The 25095-nt window shown below is 56.2% G+C and overlaps 13 protein-coding genes across 13 annotated transcripts; 7 read left to right on the forward strand and 6 right to left on the reverse strand.

Moving 5' to 3' along the window:
• Positions 1 to 225: 225 nt before the first annotated feature.
• K452DRAFT_2687 (uncharacterized protein) lies at positions 226 to 1129 on the reverse strand. The gene has a single exon (XM_033538904.1). It carries the CDS (start codon positions 845 to 847, stop codon positions 257 to 259), a length of 591 nt encoding a protein of 196 aa, XP_033402862.1. The 5' UTR covers positions 848 to 1129; the 3' UTR covers positions 226 to 256.
• On the reverse strand, positions 787 to 2832 carry K452DRAFT_282142 (uncharacterized protein). Its single transcript, XM_033539540.1, has 3 exons — positions 2251 to 2832; positions 1884 to 2162; positions 787 to 1759 (listed from the first exon to the last, which is right to left on the reverse strand). The coding sequence occupies exons 1-3, from the start codon at positions 2502 to 2504 to the stop codon at positions 1249 to 1251; spliced, it is 1044 nt and encodes a 347-aa protein (XP_033402863.1). The 5' UTR covers positions 2505 to 2832; the 3' UTR covers positions 787 to 1248.
• Positions 2833 to 2845: 13 nt separating this feature from the next.
• Positions 2846 to 3386, forward strand: K452DRAFT_2693 (uncharacterized protein). Its single transcript, XM_033538934.1, has one exon. It carries the CDS (start codon positions 2970 to 2972, stop codon positions 3327 to 3329), a length of 360 nt encoding a protein of 119 aa, XP_033402864.1. The 5' UTR covers positions 2846 to 2969; the 3' UTR covers positions 3330 to 3386.
• A 1429-nt stretch (positions 3387 to 4815) lies between these two features.
• K452DRAFT_293623 (uncharacterized protein) lies at positions 4816 to 5978 on the forward strand (the record flags this gene model as incomplete). The annotated part of the gene is made up of 3 exons (XM_033541600.1): positions 4816 to 5086; positions 5184 to 5652; positions 5711 to 5978. 3 exons carry the CDS (start codon positions 4816 to 4818, stop codon positions 5976 to 5978), a joined length of 1008 nt encoding a protein of 335 aa, XP_033402865.1.
• A 109-nt stretch (positions 5979 to 6087) lies between these two features.
• On the forward strand, positions 6088 to 6580 carry K452DRAFT_2706 (uncharacterized protein). The gene has a single exon (XM_033538998.1). The coding sequence runs from the start codon at positions 6196 to 6198 to the stop codon at positions 6466 to 6468; it is 273 nt and encodes a 90-aa protein (XP_033402866.1). The 5' UTR covers positions 6088 to 6195; the 3' UTR covers positions 6469 to 6580.
• A 344-nt stretch (positions 6581 to 6924) lies between these two features.
• On the reverse strand, positions 6925 to 7846 carry K452DRAFT_314373 (uncharacterized protein). Its single transcript, XM_033543748.1, has 3 exons — positions 7771 to 7846; positions 7637 to 7715; positions 6925 to 7561 (listed from the first exon to the last, which is right to left on the reverse strand). The coding sequence occupies exons 1-3, from the start codon at positions 7798 to 7800 to the stop codon at positions 7254 to 7256; spliced, it is 417 nt and encodes a 138-aa protein (XP_033402867.1). The 5' UTR covers positions 7801 to 7846; the 3' UTR covers positions 6925 to 7253.
• Positions 7847 to 8302: 456 nt separating this feature from the next.
• K452DRAFT_217399 (uncharacterized protein) lies at positions 8303 to 11056 on the forward strand (the record flags this gene model as incomplete). Its single annotated transcript, XM_033536282.1, has 2 exons — positions 8303 to 9733; positions 9785 to 11056. 2 exons carry the CDS (start codon positions 8303 to 8305, stop codon positions 11054 to 11056), a joined length of 2703 nt encoding a protein of 900 aa, XP_033402868.1.
• An 890-nt stretch (positions 11057 to 11946) lies between these two features.
• Positions 11947 to 14640, reverse strand: K452DRAFT_261404 (glycoside hydrolase family 15 protein). The gene is made up of 5 exons (XM_033538577.1): positions 14491 to 14640; positions 14361 to 14440; positions 13944 to 14296; positions 12553 to 13892; positions 11947 to 12487 (listed from the first exon to the last, which is right to left on the reverse strand). Exons 1-5 carry the CDS (start codon positions 14581 to 14583, stop codon positions 12263 to 12265), a joined length of 2091 nt encoding a protein of 696 aa, XP_033402869.1. The 5' UTR covers positions 14584 to 14640; the 3' UTR covers positions 11947 to 12262.
• A 583-nt stretch (positions 14641 to 15223) lies between these two features.
• Positions 15224 to 16606, forward strand: K452DRAFT_261405 (uncharacterized protein; the record flags this gene model as incomplete). The annotated part of the gene is made up of 3 exons (XM_033538578.1): positions 15224 to 15438; positions 15574 to 16036; positions 16115 to 16606. 3 exons carry the CDS (start codon positions 15224 to 15226, stop codon positions 16604 to 16606), a joined length of 1170 nt encoding a protein of 389 aa, XP_033402870.1.
• K452DRAFT_314377 (uncharacterized protein) lies at positions 16581 to 18098 on the reverse strand. Its single transcript, XM_033543749.1, has 5 exons — positions 17944 to 18098; positions 17784 to 17891; positions 17662 to 17730; positions 17250 to 17605; positions 16581 to 17192 (listed from the first exon to the last, which is right to left on the reverse strand). The coding sequence occupies exons 1-5, from the start codon at positions 18005 to 18007 to the stop codon at positions 16869 to 16871; spliced, it is 921 nt and encodes a 306-aa protein (XP_033402871.1). The 5' UTR covers positions 18008 to 18098; the 3' UTR covers positions 16581 to 16868.
• A 591-nt stretch (positions 18099 to 18689) lies between these two features.
• Positions 18690 to 19750, forward strand: K452DRAFT_217636 (uncharacterized protein; the record flags this gene model as incomplete). Its single annotated transcript, XM_033536303.1, has 3 exons — positions 18690 to 18932; positions 18984 to 19368; positions 19428 to 19750. 3 exons carry the CDS (start codon positions 18690 to 18692, stop codon positions 19748 to 19750), a joined length of 951 nt encoding a protein of 316 aa, XP_033402872.1.
• A 325-nt stretch (positions 19751 to 20075) lies between these two features.
• K452DRAFT_330661 (uncharacterized protein) lies at positions 20076 to 20886 on the forward strand (the record flags this gene model as incomplete). The annotated part of the gene is made up of 1 exon (XM_033545118.1): positions 20076 to 20886. A coding segment is annotated over one exon (612 nt), but the record flags the coding sequence as incomplete, so codon positions are not given.
• Positions 20887 to 21877: 991 nt separating this feature from the next.
• Positions 21878 to 23150, reverse strand: K452DRAFT_330663 (uncharacterized protein; the record flags this gene model as incomplete). The annotated part of the gene is made up of 1 exon (XM_033545119.1): positions 21878 to 23150. A coding segment is annotated over one exon (1116 nt), but the record flags the coding sequence as incomplete, so codon positions are not given.
• Positions 23151 to 25095: the final 1945 nt, after the last annotated feature.

The following is a 25095-nucleotide window of genomic DNA, read 5'->3' on the forward strand; positions in this document are numbered from 1 at the left end:
ATTTCTTTCAGCTCGAGGCCCCCACGGCCCCCATCCTCCTCGTCCGCCCCGCCCCGCCACCCCGCCCCCGACCAGCTGCCCAGAAACCGCCCAGCGTGGCGGTGCACACGCGGCACGACGAGCACTTCCCAGTTCCTTCCACGGCTTATTAAGAATCCGCTGGACCCGCCCCCGCTTCCGCAGCTTCCGCAATAGTGCGTGGCTCAGCGCGCATCACGATAGGTACCCGGCCTTGCTACGCGGCCTGCCTATCCTCTTACCCATTCGAGACCATCCCGCTCGATCCCTGTGCTCGCCACGTCCGTGCTCCCTGCGTTGGGCGAGACAAAGAATTCCATATCTGAAAGCAGCTGTTTGTCTTGATCTTGAGGCCGACTGCCGGCTTACCTAGGTAGCCATGACACGTTGCTCGCGCCGCAGCCCCGGCCAGAGCAAGCACATGCTGATTCCTCTCCCGTGCCCCACGTGGCTGACAGGAGGGACCAACGGCCCGCCAATCCCACGAGACACAGCCTGACAGGCAATCTGAGGCCAGCTTCGTGTCGTATCTCTCTACTCCTACTCTACTTCGTAAACGATGACCTGGCGCTACAAGATGGCATCTGCTTTGCCACGAGGACCTTCCCTCTGACCGGTACCAGTACATTTGTTCCAGCAGATAATACGGACGTGGGACAAACCGGGTGCCCGGCAAGCATATCTCACACTGGACGCCAAAACCAGTAAGAGAGTTCGGAGTTCGGAATGTCGCGCATACAAATAGAAATACTCGGGAATCCTCGTCTGGTCCAATTACGGCCAGCGTATTGTCTTCGAAGTGAAAGCCTGGTACCGTATCCGTCCGCATTCCACTCGTATTGTTAAAGCCATCCCATCGTACAGAAGTCAGCAACCGGTCCGTTACGTCTAGCGTGTGCACGACGAAGCATGCTCGTAAGCTCGGTGCTTCTAATCGCGGACTAGAGTCGGATGCTGTGTGCTCGAGCACAAAGAAAAACAGAAACCCCCGGGAAATGCAAAGTGTTGTGTGCTAGCGAATGCTGCAGCTCTAAATTCCACCGCTAGTGGCGACATTGCCGGAAGAACAATGGCAAGGAAAAAACAAAGCCTTCTTCCCAACGCCTGCGCCATGCCATGCCCAAGCCGTGAGTGGAGTATCTTAAGTACAAATCCCAATCCTTTTACGCCCGTCGTTTGAAATCAAATAACACAAGTGTTGAAATTACCGTTCCGATTCAGTAACGGCACTCAGATGATCTCCTCCCTCTCCCAGCCGGTAGCCTTCAAGTACTGGATGCCCTTGCCGGGATGCGGCTTCGTCTTGTCCTTGTACTCGGCAACGAAGGGGTTCGGGTCGTTCTTCTGGTCCAAGTTTCCAAGCGTGTGGTTGACCTCGCGGTGCTTAGCCTCGTCAGCGCGGATGTACATGAGCAGGTCGCGCATGGAGCGGTGGCCCTCGGGCATCTTCCAGTAGTCGACGGCGATGTCGGGCGCCTGCATCTTCTCCCACTTGGGCAAGAGGCCGGCGTCGAGGTCCTCGATCTCGCGCGTGTACGTCAGCACTGCCTCCTCTTCCAGGTATCCGATGAAGCGGTGCGTGGTGCGTGGCGACATCAGGTACGAGATGAACAGGGCGTTGAAGAAGACGCCTTGCGCGCCGAGTACCATCACGCGCATGAACCAGCCCGGCTCGGCCATCTTGAGGAAGGTGAGGAGGTGCATGCGCTCGTTGTAGGATTCCTCGAGAAGGGTCTCGATCCTGTGGCAAAGAAACCATGTTAGTCAATTAATGCTAAACAACGGGTAGTGCAGGATCCTACAGAGAGCGTGACGAAGAAGACCTTGCCACACACCCCAGGTCCGGCGAGCCAGTGAGCACTTACCATCCGTTGTCACGCTTCATGCGGCGCATACTGTGCAAGTGGCGCAGGACACCGGCGACCATGCCCGGAACGCCGGCCACGCTCTCAAGGAAGACGTTGCGGACCATGTACTTGCGCTCCGTCATATGGAAAGGCTTGTCGGGCGTGCCGTGGCGATAACCGGACGCCAGATCAAGTCCCCAGCGCAGGATGCGCACCATGGTCATCGCGACATAGTCGGACCAGTTACGCATGTCACGGTGCGCCACCGTGACCGCCTTCATCTGCTCCGGCGTGTAGCTGTGGAGACGGGAAGAGTCAGCTGCCTGGGCGCTTTCCGGGACAGGGGACCGGCCCGAGACGGACCAGGGGTAGGTAAAAGACTTACATCGGATGCGCCCATGCGGCCTCCGTCTTGCGGACCTTGTCCGTCTCCTTCTCCGGGAAGAACTCGCGGATCTGTGTCTGCGGCGTCGCGGAGAAGTGGCGCTTGCTTGTCGTCCAGGGCTGCTGCTGGATGGCGATGAGGCCTGGGCGATGGGTCACTACGGTGACGGCCGACCGAGACAGGCCATTGAGGGCCTTGAGTGCCTGGGCGGCGGGGCGGGCCGAGTAGGTGCTTGCTACTCTCGTTGTGTACATCTGGTAGAAGTGTGTATGTAAAAGAAGAAGTGTTTTGTGGAAAGTGGAAATGGAGAATTCAATGGAGAATTCGGTTGGAAGGTGGATGGAGAGGTAGTGGCTTTGCCTTTGTTGTGGATGTGGGACAAGGAAAAAAGGATGCCTTGGGTCGAAGGAAATTTATACATGGCATTGATGAGGGTGAAAGACACTATGACGGTGCACGAGGCCAGCCGTTCAATCACCAACCTAGGGGAGCACGAAGACAATCCGGCTGGGCTCCTACTCAGTCACCGCCGCAGCTCCTAAAGGTGTGCGGCATTGGCGCACAGGCTGCCGTTGGCATGCGGCAGCGCCTTCGCAAGCCGAGTCATCTTTAGAAACGGGGTGCTGATCTGGGCCATAAGGCTGAGGGCGGGATTCACGCGTTGGCGAGGCTAGCCGAGAGCGGCTAGGGGGCCGCCCGAAGTGGTTGAGCCTGAGAAAATGAACCGGGAGGGGTCCCTTCGCTCGGCGTTCGCGGAATCGCGGCACAGCAGCGAGCTTTTGGAGTCGGCCATGTCGCGGCCGGTGCTGCGGCTGATGAGCCCTCCCGCCCTCAACTTGAGGCGCCTCTGCGCTTGCAAAACCTGCCCTCAGCGCTCAGCCCCCAGTTATTACGGTCATCTGCCCTCAAGACTTTTCCACCAATTTGCGGCCACGCCTTTGTTTGCTGCCAATGTCTTTGCCTTTCGTCAGCGCCTACATGTTGGCATTGAAGCTGGAAGTCATCTGCACTCGGGGCTGTTAATTCACTGTACGCCCCAACGTCATCCACCATGGCTGCTGGCTCCGACTTCATACTGATGCCTGGCTCTTTCGTGCAATGCAATGCGACTCATTCGAGCAGGCTAACCATCCTCTTTTCTCCGCGGCAAATGAGGGAGTTGCTGAAGTAAAACTTACTGCTCGATGATTCATTATACAACAAGTGGCGGAGCCGTGCACGTGGTCCAGATCTTTCCGGCCTCCAAATCCTCAATGGCAGGAATATCGTATCCACTCTTGCTTCGTACCGGGGATGCGCTCTTTTGTCCTCTTCCGTGCCTTTCCAAATTATTTTCTAGCGTGTCGGATGCTGGCACGGGCAAGGGCGGAAAAGCCGCGAATTCGCTCACTATCAGTATATATAACCTAAACCTACCTCTCCTACCTAGTAACTTTGCATATCTGTTACATACAGGTAACAAGTCTCGACTCGTATTGTGCATGCCGCGGTGGACGCCTGGATGCTAGTCATGGAGGACCCTGATTTGCGTGCAGAATGACTAGTGCAGTGAATCAGTAACGTCGCAGAAGAAGTGAGTTGCTGTCCTCAGAAGCTCGGGGTGAAACAAAAGCCTAAAGCCTCCTGGGGGTTCGTGTAGCCGATGCGAATGGAAAGAGCTGAAATATGCCATAAGCTCATTTTATTTCTGGGCGATGAGCCTTCATCAAACCGGAAATATTGCTATTGTTATACCGTCGCTGTTGCAAAGGGTCACGGGTCCCCGCTTAGACTTTCAGTCAACTGAGGTTAAGTTGTTCGGTACGATGGGCATCTTGAACCATCCCTACGAGTAGTACGTAGGTTAAGCAAGTCCATGGATGCATCGTCCCGGGACGAAGGTGTACTCGAATACCGTGATATCTATTGTGGGGACGCTTTGCTGCTTGCATAGATTCTTTCGCTTGGGACGCCGTTACGCCGGACTTTAGGGTTCCAGAGTTGGTGACGAGCACAGCATTCTCGCGAGGATAGATGCGTCTTTGTGTTGCCAGAAGCAATGTCAATGGGGACGATACAGAGGCATCTTTATCAGAGCGGAGTGGTGGTAAGGAAGGGCAGGTGATGCGCTGGCCGTATTATTGCTACACCGTCCCACGGCATGCCGCTAGGGAAAGATGATCGACCAGCTGGCGGTCGAGCGGAGGGGAAATTCAGATTGCGTCGTCCACACGAGCATTCCCCACTGGCGGGCGCGGGCAAGCTGGGGGTGGTTCAAGGGTGTGCTCGCTCCACGCTCCACATGGCTTCGGACCGTTAGCGGGAGGCCTTGCTGGCGTTCTTCTTTTATGGCGGGCTGCATGCAGGCACGCATTAGAAATTGAGCGGGAGGCTCTCGAGGGGCGCGTGCTTGTCGGAATATGTAGTAGATTGTTGCTGGAGCATTGAGAAGCGGGCTGTCGAGGGCCTGGAGACGCCATGATTGACGGCGCCAGGCCCATGCTGGCGGCGGGCGCCCCTTAGCGCCATGCGCAAGAAGATCCAATCTCAACCATACCCAGCAGGACGACCACCCAGAACGCGGCCATGAATCAGATGGACTCCTATAACCCGTCCTTTTTTAATCAGCCCAATGCTCGCCAGCACTTTGTGACCACTTCGCCTGCGCATGCCCAGTCCGCCCACCACCCGCCGCCCCCGCAGTCGTTTGCCGGAAGCCAGGTCGCCACGCCTCAGCTCGCCCACCAGCAGCAGCACCAGCAGCACCAGCAGTTCAATGGCGCCGCCGCCTTCCCGCTGGCCTCGAGCATGGGTCCCGCTACCGGGCCCGGTGGGGTCATGATGCAGTCGCCGCGAGGTGAGTTGCATGCCCGCCCTTCCCCATCCGGCCTGAGCTCCTGTCTCACCCACGCCATGCTTCCTGCCGCCCACCTAGGTACTGACCGCGTCCCCAGTCCCCCAGACTCCCTACACCACCGCGTCCTTCTCCACGCCCGTCTCGGCCCCGCCCGTGTCCTCCGCCCACCACTTCGCCCAGTTTGCCAAGACCGTCAGCCCGCCCCGTCACGTCTCGCCGTATGCCACTCCCCAGAACCAGCCGCAGCATCAGCAAAGCTTCTCGCCGCCCGACCCGTCGCCCTCCATGGCCGCCCCGGTGAACCTCCAGCCTCAGGCCCAGCCCAAGGCACAGACTCCCGCTAAGCCAGTCGCACAAGCCGTACCCGCCTCGCCGGGCGCCCACGCCAACCAGTCCAAGGAGCGCGAGCGGGTGACGTTGCTGCTCGACATCAACCGTGAGCTGCTGCAGGAGATCCTCAAGCTCCAGGAACAAGGCAAGGGCGGCTTTGTCGGCCAGCCGCCGCCGAACCCAGACGGGTCCGCGCCCGACGCCGGTAACAAGGTGGCGTCCAAGGAATACATTGAGTGAGTGCCGCCCATCCATTCGTCGCCCTGGCCGCATGCTAATTGCTCCGTTGCACAGCTGCATGCGCCGTTTGCAATCCAACCTGTCTTACCTCGCCTCTACCGCTGAGCGTGCAACAAAGCCAAACCAACCCACGCTTCCAGGTCCGGCAATCATGGCCATCCCATCCTCACCCCCGGCCCTTAACCAGATGTACACTAAACTACAGGCCCTCTTCCCCAATTGGAAAGGCGGCCAGCCCGTCCGGCCAGCCGTTCCTGGACAGAGTCCGCAACGGCCACCAATGATGCAGTCGTCGCCGCAGCAGGTGCCCTCGCAGGGCTGAAAACCATTTCTGTAAAAAAAATCTTGGCACTCGGACGAACTTCGATGATCGTCGTAGAGCGCCTGCTATCTTCTCGATTTTCTTTTTTCTCTCTCATATCATCGTGGGTGGATACTTCTGGATTTGCATGAGGGAGCGAAATCGGTTTATGATACAAAAATTCCGTCTTTTATTTCTTTTGGTGCACTAGAGGCAAAATTCGGACAGCGAGCACAGTATGATCTTGGCGCGGCTTCGTCCTGGGTTTGCTTTCCTATTATCTCGTTTCGGTCATACCCAGACATTTCAGGCTTCAGCAGTCCGGTCTGCATGCGCTGCTCTAAGCAAACGGCAATTCCATCTGATCTGCTTTTTCTTAGCGATCTTCCCGTTTAATGCCGTGACACCCTGGTCTCCCATGACCCCTGCCGCGCGGCACGGCTGCACACGCTTTATCGCCACCAAGGTTCGCAGGAATCGCACCGGCTGGTTGGCTGCGGCTGGCCGCTGACACGATTTACTTAGCTCGGGACCGTTCCGCCTCCTGATAGGCCATGCCAGGATGCGTGCAAACAACACGGCGCCACGGCTTTTCTACCTTACTAGCCAGGTATTGGGGTTAAAGGCTCACAGGAACCAATTAACTCGTCATGCTTACTGTTGCATTTTCACGATCGTATTGCACTACGCTTTATCTAGCATATAACTCGCGTCAGCGAATATGTTCCTGCAGCCTAATCAGTCCAGTCAGCGACGTTGTGTTGCGGCTCGTTATAAATCCGGAGTGGCTTGAGCTTTAAAGTATTGGTTGAAGTGCTAACTGGCTGCCAGTAGGGGGTGGTAGTGGACCGGGAGGGGGTATCCAGGGCCCTTCCAGTAGCTCTGGAGAAGTGGCTGATGCTTATCATAATGGGCGAGGGCTTGGCTCGCTGTGTGCGCGTGATTGTTCGTAATCGGTTTAGTTGGTAGACGTAAACACACCGTAGATTCCCTATACATTGGCGACTGTTGTGCTGAAATACAAACGCGCCCTGCATCTAGGACGGCCTGATGATGTTTATGCTTTTTTCCCTACTACCGAAAGCGTACGGCCTGCGCCCTCCGCCTCGATAATAAAATGCTGGAGGGATCGCTTCGTAGTGAACAGAAGAAGGTATATATCTCCGCATATTTGCGCATCAATGCATGTAACGCCCGTCTCGCACGCGCGCCACTCCGAACGCGCGCCAGCGGTCATCTTCCTTATTCTATGCCATATCCCAACGAAGAACTCCCAGCGCCTTTCTTTTCCTGAGCTCAAGCCGTCGCCGCTGCCGCCTTGTTCTTCTTCCGCTGCTTGTCCTTCTTCCTGCGACTGCGATCTCTAGGCTTCAGCGCGCTCATCCCGGCCTTGCACGTATCGGCATAACGGGCATAGAAGCCCTCGAGCGCGTCCGGCACGACAATGGTGCTCAGCTTGACCTTTTCTTTGCGGTGCTCCTTGGACTTTCCGTTGGTCGCGCGTATGATGACGGGAAGCGGCTCGGTGGGGTTGAGGTCAGTGAGCGGAGCGGATGGGGCCGTGGGCTTGGATGCGTTGCCGACAGTGGCAGGATCGTAAGTCACTGTGAGCATTGGTAAGCGTCTGGGCATTTTGGCGCGAAGCGTGGGGATAAAAAGAGTAATAGCGGGCTACATACTCCGCTTCTGTGTCAGGTAGACGGTACCGTGATCCTTCTCGCGGCGCACATCGAAGAGTTCCTTGAGACGCGCGAAGAACTGCGCAACCAGTCAGTCAGGGGAAATCGCAGGATGGAGGGAAAGAGAGGCTTGCCTCATCGTTGCTAAGGTGCTTGTCGGCCATGGTTGGTGGGCGGGAGTGTTTGATGCTAGGGCATGTTGACTCGGGCTGACGTTGCGGCAAGCGACCATCGCGCACCCAAGTCAGAAGGCGACTCGCAGGCGGTGACCCCACGGCGGGCCGAAGGGCGCGTCACCGCGATCGATAGCTAAGGTAACCATCCTGACGACGCCTCTTCACCTGCTGCTCTCCATCACTGGATCTGCCCGTGTCACGAGCCCACGCATGGCCCGCAATCTGCCAGGCTGAAGGCTGTCTTCTGCCCCGGCCCCGAGACGCCGCCGCCGTCACTCACCACAACGTCGTGACTGAGACCCGGAGCTTCACCTTTGAGCTTGAGCTCAGTCTCACTCAACCCCAACAACAACAACAAACAAACAAGCCCATCTCCACCGTTTCCGTTTCGCCCGTTTACCCTCTCTGCCTCGTCCTCAGCCTGCGCCGCTCTTTTGCTCCTCCCGAGCCTGGATCGAGGCGCCTGCCTCACCGACAGCAGCCCCACGAAATGGCCTCGAACTTCCTATCCCGTCTCCTCCCTTCCGCAGACGACGAATCTGTCTACGAACCCATGGACCAATACAACCAGCGCAGGAGGGCCGCTAGTGGCGAGGATCACGGGGGACATGCTGTGGATGAAGCGAACCTCGAGGCGCAGTTCTTCGACAACGACATAGACAACATGCTTGCCGACGGAGCGGATAGCCACATCACCACAGAGAGCACGGCTTTCCTGGGCAACAACGCTGGCCGCCGTCAGTCTCAGCCTGCCATGCCTTCTCAGAACCGACCCAAATGGATGCGCAACGCGCCGCCTCATGCTGTAGCTGCCGAGGAAGACGATGATGTGCCAGAGTCTCTCCTGCTTGGCCCAGCGGCAACCGAAAAGCCCAAGGATGATGGTCGCCGCAAGGGAGTTCCTGTATCCGGACGGTTACCCTCTCCCGTGCCCGGACCTTCTACCCGGAACACTCGCGCCAAGTGGGACATCACCAAGGCCCGACACCGGCTGCATGATGATGACGACCGTCCCGTTCCACGCCCTATACAGCGAAAGGCACCACGCGGAGGTGGTGCTATTTTCTCAGATCCAAAGGAGGAAGCTATGTGGCGTTGGGTCAATGTTCAGAACTTGGACCGATTCCTTGCCCAAGTTTATGACTATTACATTCGTCGTGGTATCTGGTCCATCATATTGACTGAAGTCCTTGAACTGTTGAGACTTGCATTTCTTGCTGGACTTTTGTTCACCCTTACATCTTGCATCCAGTACAAGCAAATCTTCCATGCGAAGTCCCTGACCGACATCGTCATTCCGAAATGCGCTCAACAAGTCCACGGCTTCAAGCTTTTTCTATTGTGGCTCTTTGCCGTCTACTGGGTATTCCGAGTTATCCAGTTGCTCAGTCGCACCCCCAGTCTTTGGCACGTTCACAATTTCTATCACCACCTCCTCGACATCCCAGATAGTGACATCCAGACCGCCTCATGGCAGCTAGTTGTCAGTAGGCTTATGGCTCTACGTGATTCTAACTTGGGTACTGCGGAGAACGTGTCAGCTGAGGTCCGCCGAACCGTTGGCGCTCATTCCAAGCAACGCATGGATGCACATGACATTGCCAACCGCCTCATGCGAAAGGATAACTTTCTGATTGCGTTGTTCAACAAAGACGTCTTGAATCTTACCGTACCTCTGCCGTTCATCGGTGAACGTCAGTTCTACTCGAGGACGATGGAAGAGCTGCTAAGAGTCTGCTTGGTTGGTTTCGTTTTCGATTCGGACGGTCAGGTTCAGCCTAGGATCCTTCAATCAAGGAACAGAAACACGATGATAGAGCTCCTAAGCCAACGGTTCAGAACCTTCGCAGTGATGAGTCTTCTGCTTGTTCCTTTCTATGCACCCTATTACCTCATATCTTACTTTCTTCGGTACTTTAGTGTGAGTAACCGATCGTCACTTTGTTGTTAACAGGACTAATCGTATCCGTAGGAGTACCGAAGCGATCCATCTCAACTAGGTTCTAGGATGTTCACGCCCCTGGCCGAATGGAAATTCCGTGAATTCAATGAACTACGCCATCTCTTTAAACGTCGCCGCAACATGGCATATCCTTTCGCCGACCGCTATCTGCAGCAGTTTCCCAAATTTAAAACGGACAAGCTTTGTAGCTTCATCAGCTTCATTCTCGGCTCAGTGATTACCATTCTCGGTATTGCGTCGCTTCTCTACCCTGAGCTGCTGGTCGAATTCGAGATCACTCCAGGACAAACGGTGTTCTTCTGGTTGGGTGTCCTTACACCTATATTTGCAATCACTCGAGGCATGGTCACGGCCCAGGAACTTGTGTTTGATCCTGAATACGCTCTTGAGCAAGTCATCAACTGCACACACTATTGCCCGGCGACATGGCGTGATCGCCTCCACACCGACGACGTCCGCAAGGAATTTACTTCGTTGTACCAGCTGCGTGTTGTGGTCTTCCTGGAAGAGATACTCAGTATGGTCCTGGCTCCGTTGGTTCTTTACACTAGCCTTCCGAAGTGCAGTGACCGCATCGTCGACTTCTTCCGCGAGTTCACTGTCCATGTGGATGGTCTTGGCCATGTTTGTTCATTTGCGGTCTTTGACTTCAAGAAGACATCAGACAACATCGCAAAGGGAGGCCAGACGCCGAACCCAGCTCATGTCGACCTCCGTCGGGAGTACTTTGCCGCAAAAGATGGAAAGTTGGATGCGTCTATTATGGGATTCATGCACGAATACGGCCAGAACCCAGACCCGCGCGGCATGTACAAGTCGAACTTCAACCTCCCGCCCGCGTTCCCACCTTTGGCTGCCTCAGTCACTGGAGTGGACGCCGGAGCAGTTGCAGCAGGTAGGGCAGCGCCCAACCAGCGCGCCACACAACGCCACAACCACCGGCGCAGCCAACTAGACGGGCACTCCTCCCCCATGCAGTCCATCCTCCTAGACGCACGCCACCAGCCCAACGTGCTGAACTCTCGCATCTCGCCCCAGCAGGCCGCCCAGACGAACTTTAGTCCTCCAAACACGCACCATGGCCAAATGGGCGAGGGCTTCTACGCCGGCCAGGCCGCTGCAAACGAGCAGCATAGCATCGACGAGTCGTGGTTCCCGCAGGGCTCTAGTGGCGATGGCGAAGACGACGATGACGCGGATGATAATGGTGGCGCGGGCATCGTGGGCCTCTTGCACCAGTTGCAGAACGCGCATGCGCAGGGGCGCGGTCCCAGCGTTTAAGCGACGCAATTGATCAACTGATCAATCAATCACTCAATCACTCAGACACGATGTGGCTGGTAGAGACGGATTGGTCTCCTTCCTGTCTGTCTGTCTGTCTGACTGTCTCTTTACCACAGGGATTCAACAGTTCAAACACAACGCGATGCGATTTTTACGGCGTAAGATGGTGGGCAGGTGGGTGGTTTAACGGGCGGGGTCAGCTACACGGATGGAGTTTCGGAAGATATCGTCTCTGCTTCCCACGGCTTTTTCTGTTTTTGTTTTTTATTTATGTATTCCTTCATCTTCTCTCGGGGACGTCATGCGGCATGCGTCGTCAGATGGGATTAGAGTGAGTGAGTGCATTGGTCGTGGTGGGCGCGGGCGCGCGCACGCACACGCACACTTCCTTCTAGATAACTAACTCTCCTGCCCTTGTATGCGGAGGCTTTTGTATAGTTGCGCTGTCTGGTTGATGAATGGATGGATGGTGGGTCGGTGGGCCGGTCCTGGGAGGCTGCTCTATGAGGAATCGTGGGCGGGGGATGGGTTCTTTGGCCATGGTAGAGTAGGTATGTATGTGGTGGCGGCTTCAGGACAGATGGCCCAGATAGACAAATGATTATTTTTTATCAACGCTGAGTTCCTTGTCTGATACCCTGTGTTTGGTAACGTCACAGATTATTTAAGGCGTTAAAGCTAGATCCCGGATAATTTGCCCACCCCTTAGTTATATGTTGAGTTAAATCTACGATACCTACAGTGTACCCCTTAGGTAGTTATAAAGGTAAAAAGATATAGGGTATAATAGTACTTTAAAAAAAAAAAAAAAGATATAACGTTAAAAATATATACGAGTTCTAGAGTATTCTTTAAGGGTATAGAGGTATAGATATATATGATTACTAGACTATCCACGAGAGTTTAAAAATAAAATATCCGAAGGGTATAAAGGTGCTTATAAGGGTATAGAGACCTAAAATTTTAAAGAGTAGAAAAAAATTATATAACTCTGTAGATGCTATCACGTGGGGTGGGCAAAATATCTTAAGGGGGTGGGCAAATTATCCGGTGCCTAAAGCTACACTCGCTTGCTTTCCTCATTACCGTCTCGTACATAGCATAGTCAGCATTAGCACCTACCTACCTAACCTGCAAGCAAACCCCTTCCCATCCCATCCAGACAAACCAAACCAAACCAACAACGCACAACTCTGCTCCCCCTCAAACCCCGCCCGAGCCACCCGTGACGCGATCGAGATTGAACGCGGCGCTGATGAGGGCGAGGTGGCTGAAGGCCTGGGGCGTGTTGCCCAGCTGCTCGCCGGAGCGGGCGATCTCCTCGGAGAACATAGCCAGGTGGTTCGAGTAGGAGAGCATGTTCTCGAAGATGTTGATGGCCTTGACGAGGTATTTCTTGTCGAAGGCGCCGGCGCGCGTCAGCGCTTCCTGTGCGTGGGGTTAGTGAGCGACGAGGGAATGGGTTTTGAGGGGGAGGAAATCGTGCGACGTACCACGAGCCAGAACGTGCACATGGAAAAGGCGCCCTCGCGGCCGCCGACGCCATCGTCGCTCTTGAGCCAGTTATAGCGGTAGACGAGCCCGGTGCTCGTGAGGCCGCCCTTCTCGGGGGGCTTTAAGATCTGGTCCAGCGTGGACAGGAAGCGCGGATCGTTGGGGGCGATGAAGAAGACCAGCGGGGCAATGAGGACGGCCGAGTCGAGGATCTCGTTTTCCTCGTAGCTCTGGATAAAGCAGTTCAGGCTTTGGTTGAAGCCGCGGCGCATGACGTCCTCGTAGATGTCGTCGCGCACGCGCAGCCATTCGTGCCGCTGATGGCACGGAAAGGCGCGCTTCTCGGCCAGCCGCTGTGCGCGGTCTAGCGCTACCCAGAGCATCATCTTCGAGTAGACGAAGTTTTGCGTGCGGCCTCGCACTTCCCAGATCGACATGTCCGTCTCTTGCCAGATCGTGCATACGTAGTCTGCTATCTCGCGCACTGAGCACCACTGGTCGTACGACACGGGCTTGCCATACTTGTTGTACAGGTAGATGCCGTCGAGCAGCTCGCCGTAGATATCTAGTTGTTTGTGGAAAGCCGCGCCGTTACCGATGCGGACGGGCCGGCTGCCGCGGTAGCCCTCGAGGTGCTCGAGCTCGATCTCCGGCAAGTCTGTATCTCCCCGAATGCTGAACATGATGGGCAACGCGCCTTCTTTCGTGCGGGAATGTCGGAAACGATCCGTCATAAACGACATGTAGGCCTCGGCCTCTTCCTTGAAGCCCATTCGTAGCAAGATGTAGATGGTGAACGAACTGTCGCGCACCCAGCTGAACCGGTAGTCCCAGTTGCGCGCCCCGCCAAAGTCTTCGGGTAAGGAGAAGGTGGGCGCCGCGACAATGGCGCCTGTCGGCTCGTATGTGAGCAGCTTTAGCAGGAGCAGGCTGCGCGACACGACTTCTCGCCATCGGCCCTTGTACTTGCTCTTGGAGATCCATGTGAACCAGAACTTTTGTGTGTCTTTCTGGATTCGATCGAGCAGGTCAGTGGTAATATGTTCAGTGGGTTCACCAAGGTCTGCCCTCGGACTATCGCGAAGGATGAAGGACACAGCTTGGCCCTCATGCAGGTGAAATGTTGCCGTGATCCCCTCTCCAAGAGATGTCTCTTCGGATTTCTTCTTGAAAAAGATTGCGGGACAGCCGTATTTAGGAGTGTCGCCACAGTCCAAGGTGGCATTTAGTTCCAGCGCGATGCCTTCAGACTTAAAGATCACCCGCTGAGGAAGCTCACCGGCTTCAATTCTTCGGTTCTCATTGATAATCTCTGTTGTATGCTTATCTCGGGCATAGTCTGCACAGAGTCAGTAAGCTGCTGGTCTGATAGCCAGTTGCCTCTACTCACTGAAAGCGGGGAACACTTCCACATCCACGTCAACATCTCCTCTGATGCATTCAACCCGACGGACGAGCCACTTTTTCAGATTGTTGGTGGTTTCAAGTGGACCATTTATCGCATTCAGCGGGGCGCCGCTGCTGACGTGTCGCAGCAAGGATTTGGTGTCGGGACGTGGGAAGAAATCAACCAGGTTGAGCACTCCTTCGTCGTGGAGATATCTCGTCTGGAGAATGTTGCTGCTGGGGAGATACTGCTGTTTTGTGGTGATATTTTTGGAGTGGGTGGGGCTAATAGTAAAGTGGCCGCCCTTGTCTTTATCCAAAAGTCTGCAAAAGACAGACGGGGAATCGAAATCTGGCCTGGATATCGTCAAACTCTAACTGAACCCGGTAGAGCCGGAAACAAAGAGGCATGACGACATACCAGCACATGAAATCCAGGCCACCGTCAGTAGCAACGAGAGCACACGTCCTCATGTTTCCGATGAGTCCATAGTGCTCAATCTAGAGGGGTCAGTCTGTCTTTGCCAAGCAAGAGTACAATGAAAAGGTACCGGCATGTAGCCCTTGTTCGCGGCACGTGCTGAGGTCGGGTCATGTTTTATCCCGTGGTCTTCTTGCGGGTCCATATTCGCTGGGGGATTCATGGATGGCAGCAAACTAACAAGAGGACGTTTTGAGGTCAAAATAAAAGCAGCCGGCCCATGGCGGTCGCGTGCCCGCTTTGTTTTAAAGTTAGAGTTCACGCTTTATTGTCAGCAAAAAGTCATGGATAAGTAAGACAGCGCTAAGGATGATGGTGGCTGTTGATAAGAAAGCTAGATCCCTGATGATGTCTTGGGTGACAAAACACCAATTGGAAGGATGGAATACATGTCGGTATCTGGGGAGCCGACGTCAGAGTGGGAGGAAGCGGACTCGTCGTGGCTGACGACAAGCTTCCCAAGATAAAGTAGACGGCGCGGGGCCCTTGCCGTTCGCAGCGGCGCGGAGTCGGGCTAGCCCGCCGCGGATTTTGAAGCATTTCATCGACGTCGGTCGAGTGACCGAAAGCCTGGGTTGCAGGGTGTCTGAAGCTTGACTCGTTAAGCTTATTCCTGAGCACTGATGGGAGCGGGGGAGCGGGGATGATGGAAGGATCGTGGATCGCTGAACGTCGTCAAGCGGCCCGATCCATACACGCGCTAGCCCGATACAGATCGGCCTTGAAAACTGCTGGTGTTCCGCGTAGGTACGCATAGAACAACTGGATCAACAAAGTTGTAATAACCTCTTGAAGCCCCTAACATGGCATCAATCAGCTCTCTGCACTCCTTGACCTTGGAGCTACCTCCGAGCTGCATAGAATTCGTTCCCGGCCATCGGGACCTATTCGTCGTGGGAACATACTATCTCGACCGAAGTGCTGATGAAGACTCGGGCGAGGTTGCAGAAGACACGGAGAAGAAGTCTCAGCAGAGAAGCGGGAGCCTATTACTCTTCCAGCTGGACGGAGATGAACCGTAAGAAATTTCCATCTTAGTTCTCTTGAATTACTCCATCTATTTCCAACTTTTTATTTCCTTGCTGTCTTTCTCAACTTACATCTCAAGATTACCTTCTTTACATATACAAACCCACAAACTAACACCCCTCAGCAAGCTCATCCGAACCCTCCCCACCCCCTTCGCCGTCTTCGACCTCCACTTCACGCCCCCCGCCCACGGCGACCCAGCCCTCCTCGGCGCCGCCTCGTCCACCGGCTCCCTAGCCCTGTACCGGGTCTCCCGCACGCAGCACCCCGAAATCCAGCACCTGCGCACCCTGCAACTCTTCCCCCAAAACTCACTGATCACCTTCTTCGCCTGGCACCCTCGGACGCCGCTCCTGGCCGGCCTGGCCCTCGCCGACGGGAGCGCGCACCTCTGCGCCCTCCCCTCGCCCGACGACCCCGCCACAGACGCGGACCCCGACCCCGAGGCTTTTACGCCCTGCCTCGCCCCCCTCCTGGCTCATGACCTCGAGGCCTGGTTCCTGACTTTCGCTCCCGCTGGCACGGCGCTCTACACCGGCGGCGACGACAGCGCGCTCAAATTCCGCAGTCTGCCCGACCCCTCTACTGTCACCGAAGCCAACAACATCACCGCCACCAGCAGTAGTAGTAGCAGGCAGCAGCTCATCGAGCTGATAGCCGACGAGCCCCCCGCCGCGCAATGGCAGGACCGCCGCATCCACGCCGCGGGCGTCACGGCCATCCTCCCCCTCGCAGGCCCCAACCTGCTCTTGACCGGCAGCTACGATGACCGTGTCCGCCTGCTGCGGGTGCCGGACCCCAGCGGCAGCAGAGGCGGGGGCGTCCGGCGGCCGGTCGTGCTCGCGGAAGCGGATCTCGGCGGCGGCGTGTGGCGCCTCAAGGACATTACGCCCGAAGCTGCAGCAGGGGGAGAGCAGCGCGAGTTCGTCGTCCTGGCGAGCTGCATGCATGCTGGTGCGCGCGTTTTGCGGCTGCGTGCTTCGTCGCCTGATGAGGGCGAGGAGTGGCAGTTTGAGGTCCTGGCTAGCTTTGAGGAGCATCAGAGCATGAATTATGGGAGCGATGTGCAGCCCCTTGCGTCTGGGGAGGAGGGCGGGCAGAGGACCGTCGTGAGCACCAGCTTCTACGACCGATTGCTTTGTGTGTGGAAGTGGTGAAGTGGCGTAACGTTGCACTTTTCTTTAAATCTATCCCCGGCATGATACGGTTGGATGCCGCGGCTCATCGTCACACATCTGAAGGGAATGTCATCCAAGGATATATTTGGACAAGAGCGGAATGTGTCCCAACCAGAAAATCATACCCTCGCTAGACAACACCACGGCGGTTTGCGCCCGTTTTTACACATTTAAACTTTAAAATGCCTTTCATACCACCAGTCCCATTACCCTCAGCAGCCACATATGCTCATGTCCACATCTATTTGCCGTTCTTCTCCTGGCCAGTCTGGCTGATGTTCAAGCCCAGGCCGCTCGCATCGAGGTACATCCTGTTGTTGCTCTTCTGCAGAATGCCGGCGACTTGCCTGGCGTTGTCGAACTCCTTCAGGTCGACGTAGCTGCGCGACTTCTTGATGGCATCACCAATGAGCTCCGCGGACCGGGCCTCACCCTGCGCGCGGACAATGGCGGCCTGCTTCTCTTGGCGGGCCTTGTCAACGACGAAGGCGGCGCGCTGGGCTTCCTGCTGCGCCACCTGCTTGGCCTCGACGGCAGCAGTGAATTCGGGCGAGAAGGCGAGGTGCTGTTGAAGTTGTTAGTCAAACTAAGCGCGCTAAATAGGCTCATGCGGTGGGCTTACCGTCAACGACACGTCGTCCAGCATGATGTTGAACCGCGCCGCTCTCCGCACCAGGTTGTCGCGCACCAGCCGACTGACATTCTCACGCTGAGTGATAAGCTGGCTGGCATTGAACTGCGCGACAACGCTCTTCAGCACCTCGTTGACAATGGAGGGCAGGACACGCTCGTCGTAGTCGGTGCCGAGTGTCCGGTAGATCTGGGGAAGGGCATCGACGCGGGGACGGGACAGGACACGGCAGGTGATGTTGACCATCTGCAAGTCCTTGGTTCCGGTAAGGGAGGCGACGTTGCGGGGCTTTGCGCGGACATCGTAGGTGATGGGCGTCTCGAACCACGGAATGCGGATGTGGGTGCCTAGGCGGGGGCATCAACTTGATGTACGGCAAGACTGAGGGAGCCCAAGGTAATACCTTCACTGTAGATTTCCTTGCCAACACCACCTATTCTCGTGTACTTGATCGCGCGGTGACCACCGTCGACTACATCATGAGTTAGCTCGGGCGGCGACTGCGTCGCAAAGGCGCATACGCACCGTTGAAAAGAGAATTGCTGGCCAGCATAACACCGCCACCAAGAAGGACGAGACCAACCAGGCCACCCAGGGCCTTTGGTGGCTGACCGCCGCCTCCGAAACGTTGGCCTGTGATCGTCAGCGCCAATGGCAAAGCAGAGCGAGGCAGCGCGATACGGACCTTGCTGCTGGGCTTGTACCAGCCTCCTTTGCAGGGCTGCCCAGGTCTCGCGCGGGTCGGACATGTTGACAAGGGAATGCTGATACCGGTGGCGGGGGTGGAGGTGCGAGAGGGCAAGAGGGAGCTCTGCGGATGTGGACGAATAGTATGGTGTTTGATCCAAGTGCATTTCCATCGGAGCTACATGACCCGGCATTTATCCGGGGCTCAAATGCCCGTGATCTCCATTGCCCCTCTCTGCTCCCATATTGCTTCGACCTCTTTGTACAGGGAAAGGCCGTGTGCCTATCGGGTTCCTCTGCATGCAAAAATAGTCGTGTCCGCAGTCGAAGAGACCAGCTCAATACAAGCTCGTCTTTCCATGTCTTGATAGAGATCAATTGCCTCCGCGCCACCAAAGAGGCAATCATCTGTATATATACATTTATGTTTTTTGCCTTGATCCGTCTGGGGAAACTCTACGCTTCTCCTACCGGTTCAACCACGCACGCGAGCAAGCCTCGATGAACCTCCTCAAGATCCTAAATTAGCACAGCAGCAGCAGCAGCAGCAGCAGCAGCAGCGTGAACAGCACGCACACCCAGAGGCTTTCCCCCCCGCGCCAGTGCGCGCGGTTCCCGAACCCGCCATCGCACCTCCACCACCCACCATGTGAACGGCGCGGCCACCACCCGCCCCCCCGGCAACCAGCTTCCCGCCTGCCCGCCATGGGCCCCGAATCCGCGACTGCAAGCGCAGCAGCGAGCATGCCCAATGCCCCCGCCGGAGCCGACGCGACGCCCTCCAGGTCCGTGCCGCCGCCGACGCAACAGAAGCGGCCGGCCATGGAGCCCAACGTGCTCAACGTCGTGCTCGGCGACCTGCTCGTCAAGCCCTGGTACCCCTCGTTCTACCCGGAGGAGCTGGTCGGCCGCAAGATCGAGCGCCTGTACGTGTGCCAATGGTGCTTCAAGTACTCGAAAGAGATAATACCCTTTCTGGGCCACACGGTGAGTGCATGGGTGGATGGATGCGCACAGAGCCTAACGCGAGAACCGCAGAAAGTGTGCCCGCTCAAGGAGGCCGCGCCGCCGGGCACGCGCATCTACGCCAAAGACAGCTACTCGATCCACGAGGTCGACGGCGAGGCGCACAAGCTGTACTCGCAGAACCTGTCGCTCTTCGCCAAGCTGTTCCTTGACACCAAGTCCGTCTTCTACGATGTCACCACCTTCCTCTACTACCTGCTCGTCAGCACACACCCCGAGACGGGCGCCCGCCAGGTCATCGGCTTCTTCAGCAAGGAGAAGATGAGTTGGGATAACAACAACCTGGCCTGCATCTTGGTTTTCCCGCCATGGCAGCGCCAAGGCCTGGGGCAGATGCTCATGGGGGTCAGCTACGAGCTCAGCAGGAAAGAGGACCGCATTGGCGGGCCAGAGAAGCGTTAGTCACACACACATACACGTACAAGCTAGAACAACTGCTTATAAGGACACACGCAGCGCTCTCAGAGCTCGGCCGCCGCGGCTACGTCGCGTACTGGTCCGCCACAATCGCGCGGCACATCCTGGGCTGCCCGGCCAAAAAGACGCTGACGCTGCGCGACATTAGCGACGCTACGTATATCATGCTGGAGGACATTGTCGCGACGCTGAAGGAGATGCACGTGCTCGAGCACCGCAAGAAGGGCACCGCCGACGCGGTCGTCAACAAAGCCCAGGTCCGGCGCTGGGTCCTCGAGAACAACGTCAGCATGGCGCCGCCCGTCGAGCGAAGGGCTTTCCAAGTAGACATGGAGCCAAAGCGCGACAGAGCCGACGACTAGGTAGTCGTCCCGCGGCTTTTGGCAGGTGTATTGATGTATGTAGGTGCTGCTGTGTTCGCGCGGTGTCAGGAGTATGGTCATCGAAATCCGGTTTGGGGTATACCCGGGGCATGAGTGTGTGCCGCTGTCCAACGCATGTATTGTGGCAGCTCAAATTTCAAAAAATGGATACCCCTCAGCTTCGCTGAGTTTTGCATCTCCCACCCGGTCGCCAATGCCTCTCAGTTAGGCATCCGTTCAAGCAGTCTTTCCCGTCCAAGCCATAAGAAATCTCCACCCCGCCCCATCCCCAACTTCAATACCGACATTATCCTCAACTGCCCCATCACAGCTTCGCCAAGGTCCTGCCATTGCGCTCCCGCATCTTCCCAGTCGCTTCGCCCTTCTTAGCACCCGCCGTAGTCCACCCATAGGGGTCCACGGCCAACGCCTCATCAACCAAGACCGTGAGCCCGAGCTTCCCTACCTCTCGGGGCGCAGTAGTAGCGCCAGCAGCACCAGTACCAGTCGTGGCGCCAGTAGTAGTAGCAGGGGCAGCAGCAGCAGCATCCAGAGCGTCCCACCGGCGCACCGAGCCCTCGAGATCAAAAACGTCAATCTCAGGGTAAGCCGCACGTCCAAGGGCGTTCGTAGACGAGCTACACGAGGCGCAGGGGCGGTCGCTGCGCGCGGTGCTGATGGTGATGTCGTGGGCGCGGCTGAGGCCGTGCGTGCATGGCTGGGCGGCGAAGGGCCAGGTCGTGGCGGTGTGGATGAGGGGCGCGAGGGCGTGGGCGCAGAGCGTGATGGTTGTGTGGTGGTGGGTGCAGGTGAAGTGCGTGTGTGCTGTGTGGCACATGGTTGGATGGTGTGTGTTTGGGTGCCGGTGATGTGGGGTTGTTTAGGGTTGTTTGGTGTTGATGGTGATGGTGATGCTGATTCTTTTCTGGTGGATTGAGAGGGATGTGGTATGAGGAGGAGTTGTTGTTGTGGTCTGTAATGTAAGTTGACAGTGGAGTTGGTTTATATATTCTAGGTGGTCGATGGGGGTAGTGAAGTGAAAGTGAGAGAAAGATCGTGATTGCCCGATTAGTATTGGATACCAGCAGCAATATTGCACTGTGTGAAAGTTAGTATTGTGTCTAATATAGGTTAAGGGAACAGGAAGTAGAATTAGGCCGCGAATAGTTTATTCACCTGGCGTGATAATTCACCTATAAGACTAAGTAATGAACTTCCTACTCTTAAATATTCTTTACAAGTACTTTTGTAGATTTGGTATATATATATATGCTATTATGCATACTACCTTTTTACCTTCATATGTTTAGCTGGCGACTACTAGATGCTGTGTAATATTTTGTTGTAACTACCTAAAGAGTACTCTGTAGTAAAGCAGATTTTACTTGATATGTAGTTGAGGGGTGGGCATTATCCGGGACTTGAGTTTGTAGTGGACAAGGGTTCTTGGGGCCAGCGATCCAGGAGCAGTTATCGAAGCAATTTATCGTAGCCATTGAGATGACCATCAATTCTCATGCAACGGAATGGCATCGTCCTCGACAGAATGAAAAATTCTAGGAACTGGAAATACGAACAAACAGAGCGATCTAGTTGACCCCATAGCCAGCGTGTATTCAGAAAACTTCAATATGCCGGAGGAAAAAAGCCGTTGCTGTCAGACTCCAGCACACCACAGTAGCCAGCACACGAACAAGACAAGAAACCACAACCCAGAACCACGCGCCGATGTTTCAGGACCACCTCGACGTAGTAGCAGGCGCCTTACCCAAGTCGACCCCGCCGTCTCGTATCACTCAGCCTGACACGTAATACCGAACTTACCAAAGCAGGGAAACAGCTGTACTGTGCTCCATGGAGAAGTGCTCTGTGCGGGTTTTGCATGGCTGGCTAGGTATGCCGACATGCTGTCGCACTTCCCCTGCAGGATCAGCAATGCATAGGCGTCACGACAGACTGCCTGGCTACCGTTGTCATCGTGCCCGCCTGCCCGCCCATTCATGCCACGTCGGACCCGCCGCCTCTTTGTTTGCCGCTTGCTTATGCGCTGTGCTCCACGACTAGCTATGAGCTGCGTTGCGCTGTTTATGCTGTAGATATAAACTTCGCCCTTAAAAAAAAAGTAAAGCTGGTGTCGCATTAAAGCATTAATTTAGCTGAGGCGAAGCCAGGTTCCAAACGTTCAACAATGAACCTATTTTGTATGCTCTTGCTCCGAGTAAGTGATTGATTGACAGTCAAAGTAGCATTCTCAATGGTCTACCCTACCTAGAAACCCACAAACTTAAAGTTTCAGCATCTTGCCCAAGTCATCCCATCTCCCCGAGCGTAAGGGATCTAGCTTCCTCAGCTCAGCCAACCACACCGTCATCTCATTATCCGACACGCTCGTGCTGTCGGGATTAACCGCCTTCAGCGCAAGCGCGCAATACAACAGCGCCTGATAAATCCACTTGCAGTCTTCAGCACCATCCATCATGTCCTTGATGCTCTCAAGCTGCTCCTCGCACGTCTCCTCCGGCAAGCTGCTACCACTATTGAGTTCGAAGCAAATGCGTGCATCAGTTGGCGTACGCAGGTCAACAGTACTCATGAGGTACGCATGATAGAACCACAGTGACTGGTCGTACGGGTCCGTGTACAGCGCGCGCTGGATAAACGCAAACTCCGCGGCGAGGAAGGCACGGCGCGCGGATGCGTCGGCGTTGCGCTCGGCCAGCAGTCGCGGGATTAGCTTACTCCGGTTGTGCCAGGCGGAGAAGTTGGACAAGTTGGTGTTGATCATCTTGGTCGTGTAGGCGAACTCGGGCTCCACCATGCTTGTCGTGCCTTTCACCTCTGCCGCTGGAAGCTGCTCGAGGTGTGCTACTACGATACGTCGGTAGCTCCAACCGTGAAAGTTGCGGCTGTCTCGGTTAAGCATTTTGCCAACAAGGCCGAGCTCTTCTTGCCAGAGGTGTCGTGCATGACTGGCTGGTAAATGCTGAGTAGATTGCTCGAGCAGCCAGAGCCTGTGGTTCCAAATCCAGTAGCATTTGGGGAATTTGAGAAGGAGAGGCACGAGAAAGCGAAGATCGTTAACGATGTGGTCTAGGATAGTCTGTTGACCCGGAGAAAGGGCAGTTGATTCGGGAGAAGATTCTGCGGACGATGGCTCTGCGAGGGCATTTCTGAACGTGTCTTGCAGGATCAGCCGGCGGTGGTTCCAGATGGTGTAGTATTCGGGATTTTGGGTAAGAAGCTTTAAGACCAGAGCCAGAGTTTCGGCAGTGTATTGCTTTTCGGACACCTTCGTGTTTACGAGTCGGACCAAGTCATTGTACTGGTCTATCTGTTGCAGCTCCTTCTGCTTAGCCTGCTCGGTGCGCTCAACGGTGGAGGCTGCTCTAGGAACGCCATGCTGTTAGGTTCCGTCAGGACAGGTGGGCACGAAGCAGGGCGTGAAGCTAGGCAAGCTCAACGCACGCTAGCCATGATGTCAGTTCGCGATGTGGTTGCGGGAGAGGTTGTAGATGGTCCAGGAGCCGTCGAACTTTCGCTGGCACGCTTCACGACGCAGCAGTTGACGTTGACGGGGATGAGGTCGTCGGTGACGGGAAGAGCGGGAACATTAGGCCGAGAGATATCCCAGATCACGTGTACATAGCTCGCTGCCGGAAGGAAGCGAGTGGTAGATGCATCATCGGGCAGTTCGATCGAGGCTGAAGCATCGGCGGCTATGGTGGCTCTGAGGACAGGTTTGGGAGGGTCACAGAATCTGAATGCCGTGAAGCAGGACGCTACCACTGCTGAAGCCAAAGCCGGTGACAGCGCTTGCATGCATGAGAGGACAAGTGAAGACGGAGACTGAAAAGTAAGATTGGTTGGGCCCTAGAGTTATGATGCTGCAGCAGACCTGCAGCACATAAAGTGCCTCTTCCAAAGTTCAGCTGGTGCGACTTCGGAAATGTTTGTCAACAAGGCGAGTCGAGGCTCCGATTCGGGCATCCAATGGACTGCCTCCGGTCACACGCATTGCAGCGCATGGTTCTTCGCCGGTGCATCCGCCATTGTCCTGCAAAATGCCTTAGAAATGTGGTAAAACAGACCGCTGGAAAGAGGCCCAGAAGGCCGGGAGACATTTGATGCGCCTGTCCTGCGATCCAGTCAGCTCCTACCTGACAATCTCCGAATGGAATGCGGAAAGATAAAATCAGAGGGCCACGACAAGGAGGCATTGGACCCTGATAGCAGGATGGTCGACCTAGAAGCGCGTGCAGCGGGTGGCTTGGACGAAGGAAGAAGAAAGCGAGAAGAAAAAGCAAAGAGCAATGGAGCGGAGAGATAGCAGAGCCATTGGCTTGTACCTGCCTCTCACTGCAGCAAGCGCCAGCCGGGGGCAGATGCATGGCATCGAGGAGGGGTTGCTGATGCAGACATGAGCAAGACGGACCACGTAGATGCCGTGTCTCCACATGAACTCATGCGGCGTGGAGGGTGGTGAATGGCGGCGAGCGGCAAGCGGCACGACTAAGGCGCACCGGCTCCGGCTCGAGCGCCCTCGGGCGCCCCCCCCGCTGGCGATGGAGATCGTGCGAAGAGGGTGTGGGCGCAGATCAGCCCGTGCGGAAGCGGGCGGGATGATGCGACGACGGTGGGTGGATGGCCACGCGCGACGGAAGGTTAGATAGGTAGAGGAGGAGGAGTTTTATGGGTGGTGATGGCCGCGCGCTAGAACGCGTGCAGACGCGTGCGAGAGAAGACGCTGTCACCAGCTGTCTAGGTGCTGTCTGTTGCTGTCTGCTGCTGTCTGTTGTCGCTTGCTGTCCCTGGACCCTTCGCCCTTGTCCCGTGCGCCGGAGCGCTAATTTAGGCCCTGATGCGCCCAGCCCGCCCGGCCCTCTCACCCTCACTGTTCCCCCAGCTCCACCACCATCACCTTCCCACTTCTCCCCCCCTCCCCCTCCACCGCAAACCACCTTTCGCCCATGGCACTGGCCTCGTAGCGCCCGCCACTCACCCGTTCGCGCCGAAGCCAACCCGTTTGGTCCGTGAGCCTCGTCGCATCCGCTCACACACTCTCTTACCCACAACAAAGAGGCTGTCGTCGCGCACCTCTCCCCCTCCCCGAGGGCCTCGACCCCTTCGGCGCACTCTCTCCGCCAAAGCGACTGTGCGCGCGCCCGACTGCCGCAAATCCGCACTCCTTCCCCCACACTCGCTGTTGATTTATTGACCCCGCGCACTCCTGGAACGGTCCTTAGCCCGGAATCGCATCGCGCCAAATTGCCCACCCCCGACACGCCCGACCCAGCAGCGTGGTCGTACACACCGTCGCGGCGCGTCCCTGTGCTTACTTCAATCAA

Source organism: Aplosporella prunicola, assembly GCF_010093885.1.
Source record: "Aplosporella prunicola CBS 121167 unplaced genomic scaffold K452scaffold_1, whole genome shotgun sequence".
NCBI lineage: Eukaryota > Fungi > Ascomycota > Dothideomycetes > Botryosphaeriales > Aplosporellaceae > Aplosporella > Aplosporella prunicola.